The sequence below is a fragment of the Habropoda laboriosa genome, unplaced genomic scaffold (genome assembly GCF_001263275.1).
Source record: "Habropoda laboriosa isolate 0110345459 unplaced genomic scaffold, ASM126327v1 scaffold1554, whole genome shotgun sequence".
Lineage (NCBI taxonomy): Eukaryota > Metazoa > Arthropoda > Insecta > Hymenoptera > Apidae > Habropoda > Habropoda laboriosa.
The window spans coordinates 54,364-66,805 of record NW_017101643.1 but is presented as its reverse complement, the minus strand read 5'-3'; the positions used below and the strand labels follow the sequence as shown (position 1 = coordinate 66,805).

The following is a 12,442-nucleotide window of genomic DNA, read 5'->3' as shown; positions in this document are numbered from 1 at the left end:
CATTAAGATGAATTTCTGAATTTTTTCGACTGTTACACGTTCCTAACAATACCCGGACCTAGTTTCTTTAATTTTGTAATGGAATATTATTTACAGAATGAGTGTTTCACAAAAGGAAATGGGTGTAGTGTGTAAAGGAGAACCGAATAGACTTTAAGATGCTGCAAAATAATACTAGCATATTGCAGCCTTTTGTAAAACGATTTTGTAATGGAATATTATTTACAGAATGAGTGTTTCACAAAAGGAAATGGGTGTAGTGTGTAAAGGAGAACCGAATAGACTTGAAGATGCTGCAAAATAATACTAGCATATTGTAGCCTTTTGTAAAACGATTGTTTGATAAATAATTGCATTTCTTCGTTCTTCCTGACGTTGAAGTCCTTTCCGTAATTCCTGTGGTGGCCTGAGAGTTCCATCTGTAATTCACACAAAAATAACATTAATTTTCACATGTTAAATAAGAGTTATAAACAATTTCTGACTAATTTACGGCATGCAATTGTTAATTCAATGTGAAATTAATAAATTAAGCTGTTTTGTTGACTCAAATCATGCAACAAATTTATTTCATTCTTCCAACAATTCCAAATTACCATGTAAATTGTTATTCAGCAAGAAACACTCATTATTCTTCAATTGAAGTACTTGAAAATAAACCAGAAACTTTATTTCACTATCTAAATTATTAGCAATGTTAAAGCATTTAAAAATTTTAATGCAATTATGCTTTAATTTACAATAATATTTATTGAAAGGGAAAAATTCAAAGAATTTCTATTTCGAAAATGAACTGACCTGATAATATTTCATTTCTGACGATGCTCTCGATGATACGCTCCATCTTTCAGCTTAGAACGCTGACAGCAGGCTGACAAAAACAGTACAATCCCTCTGGTCATTCGTAGCACCCCCAAATGTAATTCTTCCAATGAAAAGCTGCGCGATTTTAAGCTGTTTTATTAAATTAAATTTTGCAACAACTTCATTTAGTACTTCCAATAATTATAACCTACCATCTAAATTGTTATTAAACAAGGAACAGTAGTTATCCCATAATTAAAGTACCTGAAAGTAATCCAGAAAGTTAATTTCATTCTCTACATTCTTAGTACTATTATAGCCATTAAAAATTCATTATAAGTATCAATTGTAAACTGTTTACTGCTATAAAGTTGGAATTGAAAACGTTTTCTGGAATATCTGAGCAACTAGGTGGTGTAGGAAATTACTTTTTTTCACAACATTTTATATTTCATATAATTCACAGCACGAATAGTATAATTATGAAACAGAAAAAGGTACGATTAAAATCGCTGATCGGAGCACACACACGCGTCGATGGTAGTCAAAGGGTAAAGATCGGCTTTCCTGGGATGAAACGCGTGGCTTGGTAACAGAAGGAGTTTCTTATTTCCTTAGGAAAATCATGTGACCGAGAAAGAGTGATTTCGAAACGTTAGCGTCCAAGGGGATTTTATTACACTACCACTTTCCAATTTCTCCTATCACGGCTCTTCTTCCCCTGGCCGTTGCTGGTAAAAGCTTTTAAGCTTCGAGTTTCGTTCATTGATGCGATGAAATATGTCGGTACGCCGCACTGAGGATGGAACCAAAAAGCGATTAAAGGGGAAAGAAAAATAAGGAACAGAGGCTGGTTCGAAATTGACGAAAGGATGTGCGAGAGAAATTTTTCGGATGGGAAAATTGCTAGAGCTACTAGTTCATACGTTATTCTATTTTTCGCTTCACCGTGCGCGAGTTGTGTGCTAACGTGAAATCTATTAAACGGTTCGCCAATTAAGAGTAATATGTCGAGGAAGGGGGCGAATGGCAGTCGCAGTTTCAGAAGATTGTACAGAGTTCAATAACCGGTCTCTGGGTTAGAGGCAGACGAAAAACACGCTCCCGTCGAATTTACAACTTCCGGACTGGCGGAAATGGTGCGAAATTAAAAATAGGAGAGCCGAATGGGAAATCGTGACGGCGGTTTTCCATTTTAGCTGACGACAATTTGTTCGACGTCCATGTTACGGTGGCCAATCTTTATTTGTTACCTGTAGTCTCAGAAAATCAGTCTGGATCCCGTGAAATTGGGAACAATTTTTCCAATTAAAAATTGCGATAAAATGTAAATAAATGTAAGGAGTGCGAGATTTAAGCGGCGAAGCGGTGGCCTGTTCTTCGTCACCCAGGGTCACCGGAAGAGAAAGAGTGCGGATACATGAGGGTGCCATAAATTAAGCCCTTTCCCGGGACAGTCGGGCTAGGTGGCTCTAACGGTTTTTCGGAGCAACGCAGGATAAGACGCGGGAGAGGGCACTTTCGTTATAGCCTTCGAGCGAGACGGACACCCGAACCATCTTTGCAACCGCGGATATTGCAAATACAATACATTTGGTTAACAGCCTACACTGTGTCGTGTTTTTTAAAAGTGTTCCTACATAAAATTGTATCGAATTCAAGCACCGATGCAATAACATCAATACGTAAAACTTAAACGATACAACATCTTCGCGTTTCAAATAATCGAGAATAAATAAACGTGTCAAATTAAATAATTGGAATAGGATAATTTAGCATTCTCAAAATTTTACAGCGAAGCGCATAATGCACAAGGAACAAGAAAGATCTGGAATCGAGGAATGGAATAATCCGAAACAAAAATATTAAAAAAAAAATCACGAGTGAAAGAGTGAAACACATCAAAGTAGTGTTCTGGAAATTAAAGTCGAAGCTGTGGACGGTTATTCAAGCACCGAGAGCGACGAACCGAGCCGGGATTATATATTTTCTGAAGCGTGAGACGAAGACCGAGGCTTGAATCCCCTTTGCCAGCCTCCCCTCCCGCGTCGCCAGGCTGGAGGCCTCCTCTTCAGCCTTGGCTGCAACTTTTCTATAGGGCCAGACATACGGTCAACATCGGTCTTTGTTTCGACGAGGGTCGTTCACGTGCCGCTTTCTTTAACGCTTCCTTCCTCGCCTGCTTCCTCCACTCTTCGTGGACGTTGGCATTGTCGCTCGAATGGGGGTCGCCGTTCCGCGATAAGAAGCAGGCGAGCTACTCGAATTCCTTCCAGCCAAGTTTCTCCTTTTCCCCTTTGCGAATCGATAGAACGACGAAACGTTCGCCTGAAACGGACACGAGGCACCGAAATTCCCCATTAAATCGAGTAACGAAATATCGTCTGATCGTTTATGCGACCGTTGTACAGTTCCGTCTGTTAATTAATTGGTTTACACTAGCCAGTCTTTGTGGAGTTTGAGAAGTTCGTCATTGGGCAAATATTCCGGCTGGAACGCTGAGTAAATTGGGGAATGTGATTGTTAAGTAGTTACGTCCTTATGCAGTCAGACGCGGAGGGGACTTGGACAGTGTTGAATATCTCTACTGTGACTGACTCGCACTACTGACAACTCGTGTCAGAGGTTCAGCGCGAGTAATTTACGTATTGTTTCTGCGAATGTACAGACTAACAGTGGTAACAATTCAAATAGTATCTTTAATTAGATATGTCATCTTTCGATTGCATTTCGTATGTTGTCATGGAATATCGACAAATTTTCACAACTGCTTGTTGGTATCGTGTGAAGGGTGTTTTAGAGCTGTATACACATTTAAAGAAATTAAATCCAAATAATTGCATTATAAATTTTTTTCTTTGCTATTCAATATACGTGTACTACAGCAAATTTGTGGTTTTTGACTGTTATGCCTGACAATTTATGATAGTACGAAATTTAACACCTGATATCAACCTCCTAATTTCAACGACGTTTCATTTGCATAGACCTAATATTAATTTCACACGTGACAGTAAGAGGCATCTTTTGTCCAATAATCGTACGATCAACCTTACTTCGTTTTTCACTAATAAAGCTCAAAATATACCGGATGAATGAATCAAATCCAGCTGAAGCAACCCTTTGTTTATAATTTCTAATAAAAATAAACTACGTAGAACATCGAAGTAGCAAAAAGAATATCAATCACATCCTTTCATAGCACTCTATCAAAATACTAACAAAATCCGAACGAAAATAATTCTCTGAAAATTGCAATCTCCAGCAATCGAGTCGAACGTCAGCAATTCCCGCGTTTCGCGCGAAAAAACGGAAAAGCAATCGAGAAATTTCACATTTGCCTTGTACACTGGGAAACACCGTGCATCAACTGCTGCAATCACACTGTTCGTTTCTGTAAAACAGCAGCCGCGCACTAATCAAACAGGGTGCTCCGGTCTTTCGAGCGGTGGCACCGCGTTTTCTCGTTATATCTCGTCTGTGTAAGCCGCGTTTCACGCGACCTCGCGCGCGAATCGACACATGTCGCGGCCGCGGTGGCCCGCTGTCACGAAGGAGCCGCGGTACAATGCCAGAAGAAACATTAACGGGCAGTCATATCCGGCGGAACATTCCGTCACGCCCAGCATTCTCTGTCGCAAGGTTAATTCTCCCTGCGTCACGTTCGTCTCTCTTCCCCTCTCTCTCTCTCTCTATCTGCCTCTTCGCAGGCGAACAATGCCAACCCCTTCTTCGACCCCCCTGATTCCCTCCTTTCGTTGTGTTCTCCGTCGCTCGAAGCTGTACCTGTGCCGCCAGACGAGACGATAAGAGAAGGAACAAAGGCTGCGACGGACCTTGAACCAAAGCAGACCTTGCTTCGACGGTTTCAGCTACTGTTTGACGAGCGTCGAGACTGGATTGTTAATATTTTAGAGAAAGAACGTCTGTGATGGCTATTGGATTTCACGTGTTGGAAAGTAGTGTGGTAGGTGATGATTGAGAGGGAGGAATTGGATCATTTTTTCCCTTTATTACTATTGCGTCTACTCGTGGTTGATCTTACGATCGCTCGAGTTTTGCTGCATTTGCACGCGGTGTGCCGACTAAGTTAAACTAATTACTCGAAGGAACACTTCCGTGTTTCGTAAGACAAAAATGACTACCGGTTTCTGAAGAACTATTTCGCACGGTGATCTAGAGGATTCTGCTGATCGGGGAACCGGAGAATCTTCAAGATACCTCGGATACGATGCATTCGGCGGGGGTGAGACACGCGGATTGGTCAACTACACTTTTTCGAACTAGACAAGGGAGGTGGTTGACTCTGCGCGATTGGCAAATTACTAGGCACGGAAAGTAACTAAAGTGACGCCCTCAGGTCGACGGTCACTCTCAAGTGCCTTTGCACCCTTGAGTAACGCACACGGAAACTCCGCGTGTCTCGAACTATAGACGCAGCAGGTAACATCTCTGGGCAGCGTTTCGACGCTGATAAAGCATGGTGAAATAGAAATCAAAAGGACTGGGGACGCTAAAGTATGGCAAGCAGATGTGAACAATAGCCATAGAAAGAGCATGGAAATTTGCAGTGAAAGTAAAGTGCTTGATGGCCTCCCAAGTTTATGACCGCTGCGAAAGACCGAGGAATTTCCAGACCCGCATCTGGAAACGTAATAATCTAAACGACTTAACACAAGTCTACGACAAAAAGCCTCGTGCCTTTTTCGGGGTTCGCTTAATAGCCCCCTTTTCCTTGGGGAAAGGCAAATAATTTGTCAAAACACTTCTCTTGCACTCAAGGACGAAAAAAGCCAGAGATGTTTGGGAACTTAGGCCAGGCCTAAATAGGTACGTAGGCCCCCGTGGCAGTCGCCACAACGTACCAAAACTATCACTGCATACGAACCACAAGTCGTATGGCGATGCAACTTGACTGGATGATAGATAAAGCTATCGCCTTCACATTGCAATCGAAGAAAGAGTAGCAGCGTTAGCGAGTTAAGAGAAACAAATCCATTCCGCGAACTTTTTGTCCACACCACGTATATTTTACAAGGTATAAAGTACAACTATATGTGGAATTAAAAATATAGATAGATGTTTATTAACAAAATATATGAATAACTATAATATATTTGACTTTGACCCACGCTTCTACTATTCACACCTCTCGACTTTTCCAAGAACACTGCCCTTCCATCCCTCGCACGCCATACTTTATAGCCAGCCCCTTCGTGGACCTCTCGTCGCTCGCTTTCTATTTTATGCTCGCCACATTTTCTTAAAACTACGCTTTTCTAAAATTACGATACTACATAGGCGTGTGACGGGTACGTCACTGCCAATAAGCCCTTACCGAACTTTGTTCTATTCTTCCACGCGAACTTTCTCTATTCCAACTGCTTCAAATTTTAGTTTCCGTTCTTTTGTCTCTCTCCGGGTTAAGACTTGCCTTCGTCCTCGAGTAGCCTAAGAAACGCACATGTGGCATCCAGGTTCTCACGAGGACGAACGGCCCCTCTTTCTCCACTTCTATCTTTATCTATCTCTACTCCTATCTCCCTGTCCTAACAATATAAAAACCCAGTACGCCTACACCTCCGGCCAGTTTTTCCTTTACCAGCCATCGAGAAGTACCCGCCGAACCGCTGCCGCCGGGACAGTTAGCGAATGAAACAATTGTATTTTCCGGGCGAATTGTACGCCGACCATCGCATTTAGATTTTAATAAATTGAGGTGAAAACAGTGCAACGGCGTTTCTCACCCACTTCAGGTTTGTACTTTACAAAAGATGCTGTGTGTCCATATGTTTATACTCTATGAAAGCAGTTGTGTCTGAGAAAGAATGATGTTTCTATCGAGGTAAATTATACTAAATTCCGATTGGTGGAAATGTTTTGTGAGGAGTGGTTACCTTTAAATTTTGGTTGGTTGCTGTAGAGCTGCCCTTTTGCCTAGGAGAGGGTAAAAAAGCGTAGAAGGTGGAAAATTATGAGTTAGTTTTTCCGTTGCCTTCCTATGACGCATCTGACAAACTGAAGTGTGCATGCGATAGACTACGCTCGAGGGCTTAGGTTGTAAATTTTGTCTAAAAGCTGAAGGGTTCAAGTGACTCTCCTTTTGAGTCTAGCGCACGCGATGTTTTAAGGATGCCATAAAATAATCCGTTAACCGTGACGAATATTCGGCAAAAGGATGTATTGTTCACGACGGGACAATTTGTTGTGCACAGAAGAATAGCGGCTTGTTTGAGGAGTTTGTTGAAAATTGACGGGGTATCTAATTGGTTGGGTATGGGAACACGTGAAAATTAAATTGAAGATTCATCGTATAATGCAAGCAATCAGATTTTAATGTTAAAAGCTCGGAGGATCACAAAGTGCTCGCTAGCGTTTAAATCCAAGTTTAATGCGGCCTGTGTGTGCGCATTTATTTTAATCTACATTGCAACGAGCCCTTCCATTTTCGTTAATGAGTTTTAAAAAGGTTATCAAAAGTCCAGTGGTCTTCAAACATTCACTGAAATCTCCATTGAAAATCTGCAAAGAACATTTCTGTGATCTATAGCAAACAAATGTTTTCGTCTGTGAAATTTTCCCTATAGATCTGCCTGCTGTGTCTCACTTAGGACATAAAAGAGTTCCTTTAACTGAAACTTAATTATAAATTCTTCAACTTAAAATTTAACCACAAATTCCTACCTTCTGCCACAATATCCATATCACGAAGCGTTGTACCATTAACATCAACAATACCTATCTAGTGAAAAAACTCTGTTGCACCGTAAATTAATGAAGGATTTCTCAACATAAAAAAGAATATAATTACTGCAAATCTTGATCGGAACAAGAGGTAGGTCTTCGGATCTTTTTTGACCCACCGCCTTTTTATATTTTTAGCAATTTTTGCTGTTATCAAGTTTGCGTTCCTTAACATTATTTTAAACGTTTATTGTCTAGGATCATATGTCGCGTTAGAAACAAGAATTATTACACATAAGGTCTTATGTTATTTTTGACCCAAAAGTCTTAAGTGTACAGTTATTAAAACGAAAAACGTATTCAGAATAGGCTCACAATAGGTCACACGAAACTCGCACATTCGTATGTATCTACTCTCTGAAACGAACCTTCCAATTTCTGATGTACGCAATTGCCAAATAACTCCGAAGCACATTCTTTTGATCTTCCCTAAGTGTGAAGCTTTTAGCAAGCAGTTAAAAAGAAAAAAATACACATCTATATATTATCTACCTTTGTGGAATAAAAATACGCTAAAGATATCGTTTTCTCTGTGCAGGAATGGCGGAGAGCGACAGAAGGCATCCGGTACTGTTGTACATCCACGGTGAGAGCTACGATTGGGGTAGCGGAAACCCGTACGATGGCAGCGTGTTGGCCAGCTACACCGACCAAGTGATCGTGACGATGAACTACCGGTTGGGCGTGCTCGGCTTCCTGAACGCCAACGTGGCGCCTCAGACCAAGGCGAGGGTCGCGAATTACGGGCTGATGGATCAGATCGCAGCTTTGCACTGGGTCAAAGAGCACATTGCCCTGTTTGGCGGCGATCCCAACAACGTGACGCTGATGGGTCAGGGGACAGGCGCGGCATGCGTTCATTTTCTCGCCATCAGCCCGACAGTAGTCCGTGGTGAGTTCCTTTTTAATCGATAAGAATATGGTTAGGTTGCTTTTTGGAAAGATCTCCCGATCGAGTTTTTAAGTGTTGAATTGTTTCTAAGAACACCCTGTAGAAATAATCGAGCGAGGACAAAAATGTCTCGACGTTCTTTTGGACAAAGACACTAGGACTTCCACCAGATGTGTCTGGTGTTCGTCTTCGTGTCAAGCACTGCACACTGCGATACAATAGGATAAACAGTTCATGGGTATAAGCGGACCCCAGTTTTCTCTTTTTGGGTGTCCAGAGACAGCTCCATTGAACATTTCAAACAGTAAAGACGTTTCTTCAGAGTCGCAGAATAAATGCAAAGACAATTTTATTTCAATCACCCATATCCAATATTAAGCATTCGAATGAGAAAACTGGAAGTGTTAATGTTGAGAATTACCTTCGTATTCAACCCTTTGCACTTGAAGTATATTTTGATACGATCGACCAGCAGTTCTAGCACACTTTTGCAGTGAAGTTTTCGATAATCCAGTTTTGTTTTGAAAAGAAACAATTTCAATATTTATGACTTTACTTATTTTTATTTGTTTTGTTATTTGCTTTACTTTGAGAACACAAGGAAAACTTGAAATTTTCATTTTAAATTAACGTGTCGCCGTAGCAGAGCTAGTGGAGTGCAAAAGGTTAATTCTTGTCGAAAGAAGAGGGAATAATTGTGAAAAATGTACGAAATATTTTTGTGAAAAATATTTTTCTCCAGAAAAAATCCAAAGGGCTGCAGAAGAAATTAGATTCGTTAAAAGTAGCTTTCGTTTCGTTACTTCTCCCTTGAGCTAGATGTGCGTTCAATGGATGGTAAATTTTCACGTGAAACTTCTGGATTTTGTCGTGCAACACGATAAAAATCGGGCTTCCCATTCAACGTTAAGGAGACCAAGTTATTTTCAAATGTTCCTCGTGGTTCTATCTTTATTTCGTTCGCAAAATTCATTCATGCGTGCAGATCGTACGGTTGAAACAATCAAGAATTCGATGACAGAACGACGAAGTTACCCGTCGAACGTGACCGAAGAATCGAGAGAAATCGTTATACCATAAGTAACGAGACACCGCATCGGCTGCGCCGTGCCTCTTCTTTTTCAATGGATGAATCCAATACTCCTTCGTGATTCCTTCGATCGTGAAGCGGGCCGCTAACGAGACTCTCGAGAAGAATTCGCAAGGAAACGAGCTTATGTGTGTCGAACGGCTTTCTGGTCGACGTCGTAGCTTGGACGTTCCTTGAGACGCGGTATCAGAGATCGATTGGTAGACTGATTGCTCGTGCTTCTTCATAGATTAGAAGGCAAAATAGCGAGGTGTGTCGATATGCTCTTAAAATATCATTTAAAAATAATTTCAGTTCAAAAGTGTGCAGTAATACTATGGAAATATAGAAGAATGATTACGTATTGAGTTTGAAAGTAGTTAAGTGGGAAAAAAGTCAGACGTACAGGGCGTACGTAAACTGTCTGATCAATCACTCTCTCGTACTACTTATTTTTCTTTAACCCTTTGAGTGTTAACCCTTTGAGACACCATGAGTGTCTCGCGTTTTTCGAGCTCCCAGTGTGTCCGTGTAAAATCTTAAAGGCCTTGTTCTTTATTTTAAAATAAATCCAGTAATAAATCTTCACTTTGAGTTGTTGAGGCGACGCGCTTACAAATAGTGGATGCCGGATATAACCGGCGCTAGTCGCGAAAGGGTTAAAGTAGCGTCTACGAGCACTTGTAACAAGGTAATAATTTACAATTGGGTTGTTAATTAAACTAAAACTAATTTTACGACATTTTATACATTAATTGCAAATTATAACAATGAAAAATTGTTCAAAAATGTATAACATACGACATACCTGTTATTTATAGTCTATCGAACTCGTACTGTGATTTTCCAAAGGAGCACGAAATATTTAGGACTAGAAAACTTAGAAAACTTAAATGAAGTAACAAGAGCTTCAAAGGTTCAAATGCAGAGATTCCTATCTGCCACCAGGTTGTCCAGAATTGCTCGAGTTTCGTAAAGTCCCAAATTATTTTTTAATCGAAGAAAATTTCTCAGGCTTAATTCTTCCCTCACCCTCGATAAATTCTTCGTCCAACTTGACCACCCTGATGCAACCCGACCTCTTGGATCATACCCAAGGCTCGAAGTAATTAATTCCACTAGGAAAATCGAAGGTTAAACCATCGCTCGCATTCCTATTGGGAATGTACTCTTCTAGCATTCAATGCACACCTTCCAAACTCTTCGAGAAGTATCTACACAAAAAAGTGTTAAAAAAATTTCAGAATTCCTGAAAACACTTTTAGAGGCTACCATAATTAGAAAAAAATTCTTCAAACCCTCCAGAGAGGTCCTCGAGACTCTAAACCTCACACAAAATAGTGCTAAAAAAATGATTTCCAAACTCCATCAGGTGTACTTGCACCAAAAATAAAAGAGTTTAAAGAATCCTTAAAACATTTCTAGATTACCATAATTAGAAAACAAATTCTTCGAAACTCTGCAGATTCCCCGATCCTCGTTAAAAGGTGGTAAAGGAACATTGCAAACTCTCGATGTGTATCTGCACCGAAAAAGAGACACGAAAATCCCTCCCCTCGAGACACTCCAAAAAAAAAAGGGTGAAAAAATGAGATTCTCGGAGACAAGTGTGCGAAGACAAGCAACATTATCTCAATCTCCCTCTGTTTCTTCTTCATCTCGCCAATTTCCATCGTGGAAATCGTCTCTTCTTTCTCATTTCACGTTCTTCCTTCGCCAGAACTCATAAGATACTCCAGAAATTGTCACGAAGGATAAAACCGTACAAAAGACAGAGGGGAGAGCAGCAGAAAGGCGGGACGGGGGATTTTGCACGATATTATGCGCGTGAAATATCATCGTTCAGCCCCGATGGTCACGGAACGGTCGACCATTGGAAAATACTTTCCGCGTTTATGAGGCCGCGGAACGTCCGCGATCCGACTTTTCTCCCCCTGTGTTTCTTTCCCTCGTTCTTCCCTCTCGTTTCTTGTCCGAGGCGAAAGGGTACCAGTCAGCCTGTCAGCCTGGAATTTCTCGCTTAGCCCCGACCGATTCCCGGCCGATATTACGGCTACGTCGATGAAGCTTCCCAGATACAGAGCTTGCTCGAAATTGCTCGTATAAATCTGTCTTGATAAATTGTCGGCCGCAAAGGGAGCCAAAGCAGGTGGAAGGAAGACGTGTATTAATTGAGGCAAACGGCTTTGGAAGTTAACGAAGCGGCTTTGTTCCCCTCGATTGGCTTGTTAGAACCGACGAATTTTGAGCTTTCGGGGGTTTTATTCCGGTTGCGATAGCGTGATCATTGTTATTGCTTAGATTACCGGGAGGAAGATGAATGTGGCGTACAATGAAATATGTGACGTGTTTTTTAACAGGAAACTTCATATTGCGTTCTCTCCTCCAATCAAACACCAATTTTGCTAGAATTTCATTTCTGTACCCCAAAAAGATATTGCACATTCTATACATTTTTCAGACGAACGGAATATTTTCACAAGTCACTACAAATACGATATTTTATCGTTTCGATTTTTCGACAATATTCCTGATGTTATTTTGTTTTAAGGGCATCCTGAGGCATCTAAAAGTAGGTAAAAGTGTGGCAATTTTTTTCATATGTAACTTCTGAATGAAGAGTTTCAATTTTTTCAGCAGATATAAAGGTAACTTTCAGCTTTATTTTGCAATTTTTAAAAAGTAGATGTGTTAGAGAATAGAGAAGTTATTGCGACACATCTTCTGCTAGAACATCGATGGCTGGCCGGCATCGTTGGCAAGGATTGGAACGTTTAAAATAAAAAATTCTTCTTGATTCATAAATAAAAATATATTACCTGCAATGTGGCCTATTACATTTCAAATATTTTAATTATTACAAAAGTAGTGGCAATTTGAAAGGAAAAAACATTTTTACCCCAAAAAAAAAAAAGAAGAATTTTAACGTTTCG

General features: G+C 40.6%; 1 protein-coding gene across 1 annotated transcript in view; it reads left to right on the top strand.

Moving 5' to 3' along the window:
* The first annotated feature begins 8,088 nt into the window (after positions 1-8,088).
* Positions 8,089-12,442, top strand: part of LOC108578203 (neuroligin-3-like) — a 25,165-nt gene continuing 20,811 nt past the window's right edge. The window contains exon 1 of the mRNA XM_017941485.1: positions 8,089-8,440. Within this exon, the coding sequence (XP_017796974.1) occupies positions 8,089-8,440 (352 nt within the window). The remainder of the gene's footprint in view (positions 8,441-12,442) is intronic.